The sequence below is a fragment of the Pelodiscus sinensis genome, chromosome 11 (genome assembly GCF_049634645.1).
Source record: "Pelodiscus sinensis isolate JC-2024 chromosome 11, ASM4963464v1, whole genome shotgun sequence".
NCBI lineage: Eukaryota > Metazoa > Chordata > Testudines > Trionychidae > Pelodiscus > Pelodiscus sinensis.
The window spans coordinates 16,186,038-16,201,949 of NC_134721.1; the positions used below are offsets into that span (position 1 = coordinate 16,186,038).

General features: G+C 43.4%; 1 protein-coding gene across 1 annotated transcript in view; it reads left to right on the forward strand.

Annotated features, from left to right (window-relative positions):
• ITPR1 (inositol 1,4,5-trisphosphate receptor type 1) overlaps positions 1 to 15,345 on the forward strand; it is a 268,821-nt gene extending 253,476 nt beyond the window's left edge. Inside the window, 2 exon segments of the mRNA XM_075939741.1 lie at positions 3,838 to 3,999; positions 15,259 to 15,345. Coding sequence (XP_075795856.1) covers positions 3,838 to 3,999; positions 15,259 to 15,345 — 249 coding nt within the window.
• The last annotated feature ends 567 nt before the right edge of the window (positions 15,346 to 15,912 follow it).

Sequence of the window (15,912 nt, forward strand, 5' to 3'; positions counted from 1 at the left end):
TTACGCAGAAGGCTATAGCAATGCAGTTTGCTTGACAAACAGTATTGAATGAACTCTTCTGATAGCCGTAGGAGGTAAGTCTTAAACCCAATATTCAGATGAGAAAACAGAGGCCTAGAGTAATAATGATTTCCCCAAGGCCACATGACACATCAGTAGCAGAGCTGAGGCTAGAACCCAGATTTCTGTGCTTCTAGATCGTGCTTCCTTTTGAAAACAAGATTCTTGAGGAACGTAGTTACTCCATCTTGAATTTATCAAGGGGTACTTTTTTTACTGACCATTTTAACCATTCAACGTGTTTCTAACTGAGGTTGCCGTAGAAACTTTTCTTAGAATAGACTTTCAGTGGAAACAGGGAAAAGCAACCACTTCTCAGAATGCATTACATCTGCATCATGCATTACAGCTTCCTCTATTTTGTTTTTAATTTCCAATCATGGACATTTTAAAAGACTGGTCAACATCGCCCCCATGTCTGAGATTGTAATGATATTTGCTTTACAGGGACTTTTCCAACTTTACCTAGAAAAGAGCTAATCCGAAACCCGGTATTGCGGTTAGCCAGCTTCCGTCAGTGGCTTTTAGTCAGTTCGTCTGTTTAAACAGAGGAAGCTGCTACTGTGACGGGAAGAGGGAGCTGAGTGCACAGCCAGGATCGTGGTGCTTCGGCTTGTAGGAGGACCACAGCAGACAGTACATAACAGCATTGGTATGCAGAATGCCAGTAGTAAGGGCAGGGGGAGGAGACAAGGAAACAGATCAGGACTGGAGCTTTGAGTTTATGGCTCACTTTATTGTATTTAAAAAGATACTGAAATTTATGACCAAAAGATGTAAGGCTCCTATGTCTTTAAAGACACCTTGGTGCTCTCCTTAAAATTCAACAGAAACTAGATCATCACAATACAGCTTCTATTCAACCTTGAATAGAATTTTTCTGTGCAAATAGGATCCTGCTGAGAGACTCGCAGGCTTTGGTATCCATGACACAGGAATAGACTGCAGTACTTAGACACAGCAGGCTTGTCAGCAAATGACCTTTAAATGTTCCCCTTTTCGTTTTTGTTTCATTTTTCATCATCTCAGTTTTAAGGTTTCCGTGTTTTTGTTTGGAAAAAAAAAGTTGTGGCAGAAATTCTAGATGAAACTGTCCTTATTTCCTTGCTGCTTTTGTGGTGCTTGTTGTGTTCTTGTAAACACAATTATATTCACTGGCTGCATCTAGACTGGCAAGTTTTTCCGCAAAAGCAATTGCTTTTGCGGAAAAACTTGCCAGCTGTCTACACTGGCCGCTTGAATTTGCGCAAGAACACTGACGATCTAATGTAAGACTGTCAGTGTTCTTGTGCAAATACTATGCTTCTTCCGCTCGGGGAAAAAGCCCTCTTGCGCAAATGCTTTTGTGCAAGAGGACCAGTGTAGACAGCTAAAAACTGTTTTGCGCAAAAAAGCCCCGATGGTGAAAATGGCAATCAGAGCTTTCTTGCGCAAAACCGCGTCTAGAGTGGTACGGACACTTTTCCGCAAAAAGTGCTTTTGCGCAAAAGCGTCTGTGCCAATCTAGACACTCTTTTCTGCAAATGCTTTTAACGGAAAAACTTTTCCGTTAAAAGCATTTGCAGAAAATCATGCCAGTCTAGAGGTAGCCACTCTGTTTTCTCTTAAGGTGGAATGGAGGGAGTTAGAACACTGTGTCTGTGTAACTGGCTATTTTGCCTTTAGCTCTTTATTTCCCTAAAGGAGTCAGGACATACATGAGGATAAAACACAGGTGTTGAGGGAGGCTTGTAAGTGAAAGGGCCCATCCAACTTGCAATCACTATGCTTCGCTGCATTATTTTGTCCCTTGAATCCTTCTCCGCTGGATACTTGCCCTACCCCTTCAGCCAGGCTTGTTACTTAACTGAGCATTTCAGTTCAGTTACAGCTAGATGTTACCAGATAAACTTTGAGTGTTGGCCAGACATACAAGCCTTGTATAGTAAAGTAATTAAGCTATCTAAAATTGATTGGCAACATGTGGTACCTATCCACTTGTGGTAAAAATACCCCCATAGACAAAATTCCTATATAACCTGTTAACCCTTAGCAGAGATTTTTAATGGGCCATATTAATAGCACCCAGATCTAATATAGTGCTCTTCACCCATAAATCTCAAAATACTGTACAAATAGAATCTAAAGCATTATCTCTTTATCCTTGTGGGGAAATTGAGGCACAGAGGTGACATGAGTTTCCCAGTAGGTCAGTGGCAGAATTGGGAATAGAACCCAGCTCTGGCCCACCTTAATACCCGTATTGTGAAATGCATATCCCCTAAACTCATACCTTGGAAAAATGATACAATTCTTTTTTTTCTGTTATTTAAGCCATTAGAATGTATAGAGGTCATATTTTCAGTCCTTTTCGACAACCATGATAGTTAGAGACTTTTTTTTTAAGCAAAAGCTGAAATTCTTTTGGTGGTAACTTGTCTCCAGGAGCTGGGGCTTTAAGAAACTCACATCACAAGATTTGTGATAAAATGGTGAGAGTAGGCAACATTTATCATGTGTTTCCTGGATCAGATTTTCTACCCATTTGTGATCCTGCAGATCACTGCCTTTTTCTCTAGTGATCAAATTCCCTCCCCTGACTCATACACACACACCCGCTTGCAACTACAGCACTTGCTTATACATACACTACAAAGTACTTCACCCAAAAATGTTTGATGTTTCTGCCGAGATCATTTGGGTGTTATCACGAGAAAAAAAATTGTCCCCACAAAGCAAGTACAAGCAGTCCCCGGGTTACATGGATCCGACTTTCATTGGATCCCTACTTACAAACGGGGTGAGTCAACCCCGCACTAGCTGCTTCCCCCCAGCAGACCAGGGAGACGCGAAGCTAGCGCCCCCCTCCAGCAGACCAGGGAGACGCGGAGCGGCTTTTCTCAGCAGACACCTCAGCTTGAGAATAAAGGACTGAGGGAAGTGAGGTGTGGGAGAATAAAACTGAGCTCTGGAGTAATGTTTGGCTAGAGTTTCCCCTACAATATGTACCAGTTCCGACTTGCATACAAATTCAACTTAAGAACAAACCTACAGTCCCTATCTTGTACGTAACCCGGGGACTGCCTGTACTTCATGATAGTCCAATTTTTCTGTCCAATATACAGTTTTGACAAAACTTCCCACAACTCTGATTCTCAGACACTACCGTTCAAGGCCACATCTGCCATATTCCTCTTGAACTATGTGCTTTGAAAAGGGATGTCTCATAATGGTAGACAATAGCAATGAGGAAGCCAAAGGAATGCACTATAGATGCCTTTGCACAATCGTATTTAAATACTTTTCTCTCGGTTGTGAAGAAGGTTTGAGTTCAAGTAGCCAATTCAGAGATCAGCTGCAGCAGTTCAAGGAAGAACCCCTCTGTATCAGATGGAAGGTTTGATACCAGTGGACTCCTCAATTCCAGCAGCTGGTTTCTAACTCTGGTTAATGCATCTTCAAGCATTAACTATGGTCAGTTTGTGTTAGGCGGGGATTCATATATTGTGGAATATAGCTGATCTAAGGGTGAAGGGAGTACATTAGCAGGAAAGGATAAGCACAGACTACAAAACGTTTATCTCTTACTTTTCTGTAGCTATTAAAAAAACCCTGCAGAGCTATTCTCTCTCCAGTGATGAAAACTCTATGGTGAAGTAGTTCTAGAACCTCCCAAGAGGGTGCAAATAAAACTGAACGCCTGAATCTTACGAGCTTGTGACTCTGAAAAATTTCCTTGTGTGTGCTGAAGATTTGTCCTTGTCTAGAAGTAATCAGATCCTCATTTCTGAATTCCAGGAAAGAAACCTTGATTGGTTCCCTAGGATGCGTGCTATGTCACTTGTAAGCAGTGATTCTGAGGGAGAACAGAATGAACTGAGGAACTTGCAGGAAAAGCTAGAATCTACCATGAAGCTGGTAACCAACCTCTCTGGCCAGCTGTCGGAGCTTAAAGATCAGGTAAGGAAGTTCTGGCAAAACAGTTGCAGTGAGGAGGATGAGCCAATTGGAGGGAGATCACTGGGATCTCTTCAAACATTGGAAAACAGGCATTTGATGTAAAGCTGGATAATAGGTGTTTTGGATTAAAAAATTTTGTACCATCTCAATCAAGGTGGGCAAGAGGCAGCTAGTGGGCTGGATCCGGCCCGCCAAGCCGCTGGATCTGGCCTGCGGTTGCCTTGCCGACACATTACTACAGAGTAGCTGCAGCCCCTTCAAACAGCAGGCTAATTGCTGTGCAGTCTAGGCAGTGAGGAGAAAGCTTTGTGCGCTGTCCCCACACCATGGCAAAATCCCTCAGCTCCCATTGGTCAGTTTCCAGCCAATAGGAGCTGAGAAATTTTGCTGAAGGCAAGGGCAGCAAATGAAGCCTCCCCATTCCCTGTCTTCCCCCTCCCACCCTTTATGTGCTGGAGCAGAGCCATGTGGAGCAGCCCACCCAGTACTCAGGCAGGGAGCCAGTCTTGGGTTCCTGCAGAGCTGCTGGCTGGGAGCCACCTAAGCATCTCCCAGCCAGAGCCAGCATCTGGCACCCCACCACCTCTTCCCCCCCAACTACCTATCCCACGTCACCACCCAACACTCTGCACCCCATTTTTCCCCTTCTCCCAGGTCACAACTCCCTCCCAGACCCTGCACTCCCTCCTATTACCCTTCCCCCAGCCAGAATCCTTTCCTGAACCCATAACCCTTCCTGGAGCCTGCACCCTGAGCCCCTGCCCCAGATCATAACCCCCCTCCTTCATCCAAACTCCCTCTCAGACTCCACATTCCCTTCTACACCCCAGTCCTCAATCCCAAGATCCCTTCTAGACTCACCCAGATCCCATGCCACCTCCACAGAAGTGTGGCCCTTGACGACTTCCCAAAATATCAGAATGGCCCCTCACTAAAAATTATTGCCCGCCCCTAGTCTGGATTGATCTGTATTGGGAAATAGATTTTTACAACTTAATTGACTATTGAAGAATCATCAATCCAAATTCTGGTCATAGAGCTGGACTGACCAATCAGTTGTAATGGAACTGAACATTTTCCAATATATCCACCTTTTGAAAATAAAAATTTGTCCAAAAACTAAATTTAAGGTCATATTGTCCTCTTTGTATGTGATGATTTCTTACCCTAAAAGTGTAGGACAGTCCCCATAAATCATGAAAATACCTTGTGCAATGCTGCCCGTTGCCTTATAAAGATTACCTGCTTCAACTTCAGTTCTGAGTCAGTGTTACTTACCAGACTTTGTTATAATACACCTTGGGCTGTCAGCTGTAAGTTGTGCAGAAAGTTACAATTCATTAAATTTTTACTATAGTGGTTTTTATTGCACTTTGGTCTTAGAATGTTTGTTTTGTCGGATGTTTGTACACTGCTAAACCCAAATAGATAGAATCATTTGCAAACTCTTATGCAACCTAGTGACCACTGTCTTTTTCAGGGGTGGTTAATAATTTGAGATGGGGTGGGAGAGGCACTTCACTCATTTTTTCTAAGTGGCCACGGGGCTGCTGGCTGAAGGGGTGGAGCCAGGACATCACTGTGCTCCCCCTCCCACAGATTCTGACTGGCCTGGGGATAGGGGAGCATATGAAGTCTTTGCCCCCGCCCTCCCCCAACCTAGAGAGAACTGCCAGCTGTAGTGAACAGCTGGCAGTTTCCTCTAGGCACCCACCACCTTGCAGGGCAGGAGGAGACTTCACAAGCTGCCCCTAACCCCAGGCCAATCAGCCTCAGATAGGGAGGAGCGCACATGGGGGCATGTGGTGCTTAGAGTGAAAGCGCTGCACATCCCTTGCAAGGCAGAAGGAGACCTCATGTGCTTCCTGCCCCCACCCTGCAAGGAGCATGGGCCGCTTTTACTCAAAGTGCCACGTGCCCTTTGTAGGACAGGAGGAGATTTTGCACACTCACCCACCCTCAGGCCAATCAGAGTCTGGGAGTGGGAGGAGCACATGAAGTCTCTCGCTCCCTGCCCTTGCCCCTGCCCCACAAGGGGCAGGTGGCGCATGCGGGGCGGGGGCAGGGAGCAAGAGACTTCACATGTTCCTCCTGCCCCCAGATCCCGATTTGGCCTGGGGATAGGGGAGTGGCAGGGCATCTGCAGGCTGAATACATCCACTTGGTGCGCGAGATCTGGTCCGCAGAAGCCCCTTTGCCCACCTCTGGTCTTTTTGTTACATATTAGAGGTACTTGTGTCTACAGAACCCGTACATACATGTGTGACAACAAAGAAGGTAGCTCCAATATTTAACCACAGGCATTCAAAAAGGGAGTCTGATAATTACCCTGCACTTCTGAATATTGCCCTGTAGTTTTTATTGGATTTTCAACAGCAACATCTCTGTGAAAAGAAACTACAGGAGCATCCCACGCAACACAGTTCTTGATTTTTTTATTGCCATTTTCCCGTTTAAATGGGCATAGACCCTCAAAGAATCCTTTTAATAAAACTACTCAGTCTCGTCCTTTTTATGCTACACTTCTTGTAGGCCTAGAAATAGCAGATCTTGGCCCACATGGCAAAAATCCATGTTTTGGGGGGATACCACCTGGAACCGCTGTTGTCTTGAGATCTGTATGGTTGTATCAGAAGTGCCTCTTTACTATTAACAGCTGAAGCTGCTAGCAGAGGTTCTTTTTGACCCTGTTCAGTTCAGAGATTGGACTCCCCCAGACCGCTAAAGGTACCAAAGCCCTTTCCCATTTTGGTCTTGGAGTGTCCAACTGATGCTAAAAGAGGAGAAACTGTGGCTTGTCTGAAATTTTATATGGCACATCACTAATTATATAGCTCTGAAAAATAACCTGAACTGGAAGACCAATACCTTAATTAATTCCGTTTATATGTGAGTGAATTGGGTACAAATCTTTGCTATCTTGCAGCCCCTATAATTTTAGAGCAGTTAATGAAATTGTACAGGCCACAAGTAGTCACTGAATTTGACTCATTATCTCTTCAACTTTTGATTTTTTTTTTTAAACTGTAAAATAGTTGATAGCTTTTTCCAATACTAAACTGATTGGTTGCTGTCACTGAGTTTCTTCTCCCTGATGAGATACTGAGTTTGTAGGGATGGCTCTATTATTCTAATTCCTATTTTAAACTGGAATTAGTTTCACTTTGAATTAAATGAGGAGCACCATGCTGCAGGCAGCAACTCGTAAAATCCAAACCAAATCTATATTAGAAATAGCATGGTATCCTTTGGTGGAAAGAGTTCAGTTAAGAGCAGTATTGCCTAGCTGGCACAGATCTATAACATACTAGAGGTACTTGTGTCTTTTATAGAGTACCATGCTTTTATACAGTCTTTCTAACCTGCTAAATTCCTGTTGTTCAAGTTTCCTGTACTGCACTTAGTTACAACTGCAGATTTTACAATGCATTAGACATAATCTTCTCAGCAGGCTGGCCAGGAAAAGCATGTGAAATTGAGCACGGAGTATGAAATGAATTAAAATGTTACTGGTCTTTAATTGAACTACTTTATTATATGCTTGCTTTGTAGTTTCAAAGTAGTGCACTGTGCAGGCAGAGTAGAAAAACCCAGTCAAGGAATCTAATCTTATGAGGGTGTTTTCCGTGCTAGTAAATTTACATTGATAAAATATCAGAGGGGTACCCAAGTTAGTCTGTATCAGGAAAAACTTAAAAAACAACACATAGACTAGTAGCACTTTAAAGGCTAACAAAACATGTAGATGGTATCATGAGCTTTCATGGGCACAACCCACTTCTTCACATGACTGGAGTGTTGGAAGTCCAGATCCAAGAATAAATGAGGGAGGGAGAGAGAAGGAAAATAAATTACAGGGGAGGAAGAAAAAAAGACAGCAAGTAGATAAGCTTCAGAGGGATAGCAGAGTAAGTTTGTAACAGGAAAAAATTTTAACAACAAATAGTCTAGTAACATCTTAAAGACTAAATAGTTACAAGCGGCTGATACAGAATCATTCTTTAGCACTTGGAAAGGAGGATGACCCACACCAAATTCTAAACAGGCATAAAGTAGTTGATCTTCACAGGAGGGTAATGACTGAGCTGCTGGTTGCCCTTTTATCTCCACTATGTGCTCTGCTTTTCTGTTGAGAATCAGGTAGGTAGGTTACCAGAGGTAGTCAATAGGTAGATTCTGCACCAAATCCAGATGCTTTGGAATGGACCTTGAAAACTTTATTTACTTATCATATTATTATTGTTGTTGCCTTTCATTTTTTTTTTCCCCTGGTACACATACAACACTGCTTGTTCTATCAACACTTTTCCACGATGTAACCACACTTTTGCCTGGGCATTTAATGTAAATCCAAGTTGACTACAACAGTTTTCCAAGTTAGTGAAGAATATCATCAGTTCAAGTGTTGTACAATGTCATCTGCTTAGGTTTACAAATGTACCTCTAGTTCATTCAATCTGAAGCCCTCCAACTCATCTAACATCAAAAAATGAGGTTTACAGGATCTTTTGAAAAAGGCTTTTCTTTTCGAAAGAACTGCATCTAGACCACGGTTTCACTTTCGAAATAGCATTTTTTGAAAATCTGCCATGATGCAATTATGCAAATTCAAATCCCGGCTTCATTTGCAATTTCAATATATCTAATTTACATCCCTCTTTCGAAAGAGAGCTGTAATCTAGACATCTTCTTAATGTCCATTTTAAGAACATAGTATGTGATGGTGGTTCCATGTCCCATTGTCTTAGAACTAGCTACTTAATATGTCATCAATTTTTATGGTCCTGGAGACAGTTGACTACCCCTAGGTTAATATTGCCTTCTCCGTCATAGCTACACACTAGATCAGCAAAGTTTAAGGGCTTTTTGGAAGTACATAACTGAGAGAGAAGTCCTGTCCTTTTTGGATCATCCCTGATGGTGAAGAAGACACCAGGCCATGAACTCCATTTTGTTCTGCTCTCCTTCTTCTTGGCAGACACAGGGAGTAGTGCCATTCATTCCTGTACATAGCATATTCTTCTATGAAGTCCAGCCTGGTCACATCCCTACGTACATAATTGATTATTGGCCTGTAGGGCAGACTGACTTCCAAGAAAGGTTTACTTTCTTTAGTGTCTTTCCATCTGTTTGTCTTCTGCAGTATCCCCCACCATGACCTTTTCTATTGTAACCAATTCCATACCTGGATTTCACATCCAGCCCTCCTAACTTCTTCATTTGTCTTAACATCATTTTACTGTACACCTGCAGTCTTTTGAAGAGCTCTCCCCTCTTGCTGCTTCTAGTTTTCTAATGACTTTCATTTAATGCAGCTGCTTCCACATAGAGTAATACTTCTAGTACAGTAGTCTTATAAATTTTCACTTAGTGCCAAATGTATATTTTCAGATCATAATTTTGTGGCTAAGTCACATCTCCTTTTAACCTCATGCATGATAGAATCATTGGCTCTGATCAATCTTCCTAAGTATACATACATTTCTACATTTTTTCCAAGATGTAACCACTTTTGTCTGGGCATTTATTGTTGACTACAATAGTTGTCCAAGGTATAGTTGAAAAAAATAATTTCAACTCCGTTGAACAATGTCATGTGCCTACGTTTATAAATTTAACTGTAGATCATCCACTCTCAAGCTCGCCAACACAGCTAGCATTTGATGTCCAGTCTGAGAACATGATACATGATGGTGGTTTCGTGCCCCCACAGTCTTGGAACCAGTTGCTTAATTTTTCATCAGTTCTTATGGTACTACAGTAGCCTTCATAGATCACTTCTATAACGGCAGTTACCTTATCTGGAGCTCTAGGACTTTGCTGCTTTCCATAATGTTTCCCCCCCAAATCAAATCAAATTTTCTTATCTGTGTATGCCTTGATATACTCATTTTGTAGCTACTATACACCACTTTGCCTGGAAACAATTAAACGTGATATAGGCCTTCCTGTTAGAGTGTCTGACTCACATCCACTGCAGTCAATGGATTCTTTCCATCAACTTCAGCTAAAGCCTTGTATCACACCCCACATTCATTTATTTCTAAAAGCAGCAACTTTCCCCTGCCTAAGCACTAAGAACCTTCCTTTGCTCTTTGTGAAAATGAGGATGAAAGATTTAGCTTTTCAATGGCTACTTCACTGCCAAGGCAGAGGAGGATACCAGCTTCATTAATGAGATAGCTCTTAGGAATTTCCCTAAGTACTGTCACTGAGAACCCTGCTTCAGTTACAGGATGCTCCAATTATGAGACAAAACCAGGACATCTCTCCATAATATTAGGAACACTGTCTCCAGCAATTGGGGCTAGTGCAAGGATTATTCGGAATTAAATAAAGAGCAAATATTTCATTCATTTGCTTTGTGCTTGGACTGATCCTATAGGTTTCTGGGGATTGTAACTCTCATGAAAACTGAAACTCTGTGTGTCCCATTTGAAAGTGACTTTGAAATCAAGTTGCACCAGAAACTATTGAAAATTGGACCATTTTTAATTCATTATTGTAAAGGAGCATAAAGCACTTGCAGAAGGCATTAAAGCAACAAGTTACAAAAGAGAGACACTCTCCAGTTAAGTGCAATGACCAAGACAAGTAGGGGGGCTGCGCCTGCTGCTCACTACACTTGCCAACCCTGATGACGTCATTCTGTCATGTGGCAGGAAAAACCTCTTATATAGAGAGAGTGAGAGAGGAAAAAATTGCTCCATGAGATCTTTGACACCCAAACATCATACTAGAACCATGTGACTCTGCATCTAGGTTTCATTTTGTTTTTCAACTTGCATTTAGTCAGCTTATGCTTTCCTTGAAAAACAGTCTTCCTTTTAACTCTACTTGTACTAAAATTTAGCATGCTATTTTCTCAACTGCTATCCTTTCTACATCATTTTACCATTTTGTGTGCCTCCTTTATCTCTAATTGTTTGAAACCAGTTGCTACTCAAAACCCTGCCTTCCCCTCTGAAAGCATATCAATTTGTCCAGAAGAACTAATGAATACAAATAGGTTTTCTCTGCTAGTATTAAGTCGTTAATTGTATTTTTTAAAGTAACACAAGTTTCAAATAACATATAGCAATACTGATTGAACCTCTGTAATCTGGACTTCCTTATTTTTGTCAACAGTCCTGTGTCCAGCATGGTCAGGCAGTGGACTAGGGCCAGAAGCATAGCCAGACTAGGGAACTGGGGGACAGCGGAGCCTCTGGCACAGCACTGACTTCCCCTGGTCCAGCCAGTTCCCTGATCCAGGACAGATCACGACCGAAGAGTGCCAGAGCAGGGAGGTTCAACCTGTCGGACATCTAGGAGTTAGATTAGGGAAACTGAGCTAAGACATTGGTCCTATTCCTAGTGCTGCTCCCCTTCTTTTATGTGATACTGACAAAAACACAGCTTGATTCCGCTCCATTTAAATCAGTGTTTTTCCATGAAAGTTAAATTGAGGCCTTCACCCAGTGGTTAAAGAAACATATTTACAGAATGTATATCAGAGAGATGAGGGGACTAATTAATAGTGTCTAAAATAGTATTTAAAATGCTTTTCAGTCCTCTAATGAAACATAGTAGCAAAAGAATCATTCCAAAGTTCACAACAATCCAGTCTGGTTGATTCACCTTCCCATGGCAAACTTAAATATTCAATGCCTGCCTTTAGAAAGGAAGACTTTATTCAGTCTCTGAATGTGTAGATTAAATCTGCTCATATTCACTGGCTGAAAATACAAACAGGCTACCTGTTATGCTGGCATTGACTTACTTTCCCTATAAGTTATGTGCATCAGCAGTTGGAGTGAAATGTTTCAAAACTGAGCCATTACACTCAGGGCCGGCTTGAGCCATTCTTGCACCCCGAGCAGCGGGTGTGCAACGCATGTGTGGCTCTGCCCCCGGGCACACAGCGCATGTGCGGCCCTGCCTCCCCGCACGCTGCGCACCTTACAGCTGCAATCGGGCGTGCGATGCCTCTTACAGCTGCCATTAGGTGCCCCCCATAGGTTGGCACCCCAGGCAGCTGCCCAACTAGCCCCCACCCCCTTAATCCGGCCCTGATTACACTGATTAGTTACCTTAGGTCCTTTCATGAATATAGATATGATGGAAAAGCACTGTTATGTTCAAATAAATTCCAAGCCAAAAGGGCCATTAACAAATAGTATGATATGAAAAATGGTGGAAATTCATATTGCAGCTGAACATTTAGTAAAAAATTTATATAAACTGAATCTGTTGCTGATGCTAATTTTTGGTTGAAAATTTAAAAATGGGACACTGTTAGTAGAATATTTAGAAACTAGCTTCTTACAACTTGCATTGAATAGCAGACCGTTATTGAAGTAACTCCTGAAACAGAGCAGGAATACAGGCAGTCCCCGGGTTACGTACAAGATAGGGACTGTAGGTTTGTTCTTAAGTTGAATCTGTATGTAAGTCGGAACTGGCGTCCAGATTCAGCCGCTGCTGAAACTGACCGCCAGTTCCGACTTACATACAGAATCAACTTAAGAACCCCAAGCGTCCCCAAGTCAGCTGCTGCTGAAACTGATCAGCGGCTGATTCCAGGAAGCCCGGGGCAGAGCAACTCTGCCTCAGGCTTCCTGTAGTCAGCGCTGGTCAGTTTCAGCAGCAGCTGACTTGGGGACGCCTGGTGCAGAGCACCTGGGGTGCTGCTGGGTTGCTCCAGTAGCGCCGATTCGGCGCAACTGGACCAACCCAGCAGCACCCCAGCTGCTCTGCCCCAGGCGTCCTGATTCAGCCGCTGCTGAAACTGACCAGCAGCAGCTGAATCAGGACGCCTGGGGCAGAGCAGCTGGGATGCTGCCGGGTTGGTCCAGTAGCGCCCAGAGCGGCGCTGTGGGACCAACCGGCAGCGCCCCAGCTGTTCTGCCACAGGCAACGGAGAAAAGCCTAGTCTGCTGGGGGGGGGGGGGGGCGTACTAGCTGCACCCCCCCCCCCCCAGCAGACCACGAAGACGCGGGCGGCGGACCGAGACGCACCGCGGTCCCGCCGCCCGGGTCCTCCGGGCTTTGCTCCCAGTCTCCCTAGTCTGCTGGAGACCAGCAGACCAGGGAGACAGGGAGCAAAGCCTCTGAGGACGCCGGCAGCGGGACAGCCGCAGCGCGCCTGGGCTGCCCCCCTGCCGGCTTCCCCCGCGGCTTTGTAAAGCCGCGGGGGGGAGGGCTCGCGCAGCGGAGCAGCCCAGGCGCGCCCCTTTGCTCCACGTCTTCCTGGTCTGCAGACCAGGGAGACATGGAGCAGCTTTTCTTGTCGGGGAGTACACGGGCGGCGGGACCGCGCGGTCCCGCAGTCCGTGTTTGTAACTGCGGATCCGACATAAGTCGGATCCGCGTAAGTCGGGGACTGCCTGTATTGATTAAAAAAAAAAAAAACCCTCTAAGTACCTTCACAGACGCATGGTAGCCCAGTTCCATTTATTTCTATTAAGTCTCAGTATGTTCAGTCCAGAGGACGAAACAATAAAAATGGAACAAGATTGTGGCCCTTTTGTGGGTTGATCAAGTAATGCCATGTGAAAGGTGAAGTAACAAGGCTGAGTCTCAGAATGTTGATGTAAGGGCAGGTCTCCAGTTACCTAACATGCAGGACTGGGGCAATTGATTTTCCAGGGTCTTTACTGAACCAACTAAATCTACTGCCAATCCCTGCCTCATTGACTATGGTATGCCACTAGAATGAGATGTGTAAACTAAGTTGATGGGAGATTTTCTCCAGTTGACACTGACACACACACACACACACCCCTTGCACACACACACACACACACCCCTTGCAGCAACTCTGCCTAAGGTACGTCAACTCCAGCTACACTATTCACATTGCTGGAGTTGTGTACCTTAGGTTGATGACACCCTGTAGTACAAACCTGCCCTGAGCCTTAGAATTTGCAGCTATTGTCATGGTAACACCTGTTACCAAAAGAAGAATTTGGTGTTAGACTGGAGTTGAGGAGCCTGAGTTCCGCTCCCTGCCAAAGACTTCCTCTGACTTTGGGTTAGTCATTTCAGGCCTGCTATGCAGAAGTGCTAAGTGCCTTCTACTCTCATTGATTTTAACAGGAGTTGTGGGTGCTCAGTATCTGTGAAAATCAGGCACTATGTGTATGACTACATGGTAATTAAAAATCCATGGCTGGCCCACGTTAGCTGATGTGGACTTGCAGAGCTCAGGTTAAGGGTGTTAATTGCAGTACTGTTCAATCTGAACCCGAATCCTGTGAGCCCAAGTCAACGGACACAGCAAGCTGTCAATTTTTAATTGCAATGTAAACACATTCTATATCTCTGCTTCCATTCCTCTTAAAACAGAGACATTTACCCACATCACAGGGATGACATGAGGATAAATTCATTAATGTTCGTGAAATACACAAGGATGATGGGGACCACAGAAATGCCAGTCTTACAGATGAAATTGCTGTGGTGTTTTTCACGGGCTCTCAGACCTTGTCAGTTTTCTAACAAGGTATTGGGAGGCGTTGAATGGAAAGAACTATGGATGATCGCTGCTTTCCAGTGCTCTGGATCACAATAATGAAGGGAGATGACCTTGCTTCTCTGTTACAATTGTCACACTCTTCAGATCATACACCTTGTTTGTTCCCTCTCCGATATAGTAGTGGTATCACAAGGAATGTAAATTATTACTGGGAAGCATCTGGAATACTGGGACTGAGGTTACAGAAAATGTTTTGTGGAAAAAAATGTAGTTTTTCTCCTCTGTGCCTTACTTTGCATTATTGCTTCATATCTGGACTTTTTGGCAAATGAGGAAGGATGTTCGTATCAAGTGCTGGGGTCTGGAAGTGAATTTCTAGCTATTTTGTTAGCTATTTCCAGACTGAGATGGATTTCTTCTGACACACAGTATCCCTACTTTCCCCAAATAGGCCACAGAGAGAATTATTATCATAAGTTTTTTGAAAGTTACTGTGTAGGTTAATTTTATGCCCATAAGGTGGCACTTCATAGAATATTGTTGTGCAAAATAGTATCTGTCATAGCTGAATAATTAGTCACATGGGCAGGTTCACAGATATCCCTGTTGGGTTCACAAAAGGGAATGCAATTGCCTTTTTAAAAAAATCTATTCATATTTGGCATAGCAGCCGGAACTGCATTATTTGTAGAAAGTGGGTTTCAGAGTAAACCCTAACCACAAATATACTGATGGTTGATTCTGTGAGCTGACGTACAGGAAGTGTCTCGGTCTAATGAGAAAACTTTTTAATTTTCCAGATGACAGAACAGAGGAAGCAGAAACAGCGCATTGGTCTCCTAGGACATCCTCCCTCTGTGAATGTGAACCCGCAGTAACCAGCATAAATCAAAAGGGTCGCATATCCCTCTCACAACGTGAACAATGCTAAACAAAGAGTTCAGATTCAACCACTAAGGCTGCTTCTGTGTATGATGAGTTCCTTTTGTAAATACCCTGTTTTTATACTGTATGTATATGAGTGCTACTATAAAGATATGTATTGTAATTAGATCTTGTTGGCATGTGATGGGGGTTACACTTGTGCCAAAAGTATGAAAATTGCCTTTTATTAGAAGGACCATAGAGACCCCTTGAATTGCACTTGATTTACTAAAAAGTATGTGACTTGTATTTTGTATTTAAAAACTAGAATAGCTAGTATTTATGTTTTTATACAATTGTGCAATATTAATTATGCAATCACCATATACTGGTAACTCCTGAACATCCTCAAGGGCGTGCACATCTCTGAATCTGATGTGTTAGTACAATGTAAAAAATAGTTTAAAACTGCAGGTGTAAATGAGGGTACTGCCAAATTGTATTCCCAATGAGTTTCATACCCCTGGGCATTTTTGTACCATGTGTGTAAATATCGTGAAATGCCATATGTGGCTGTCTCTTCCTCCCAG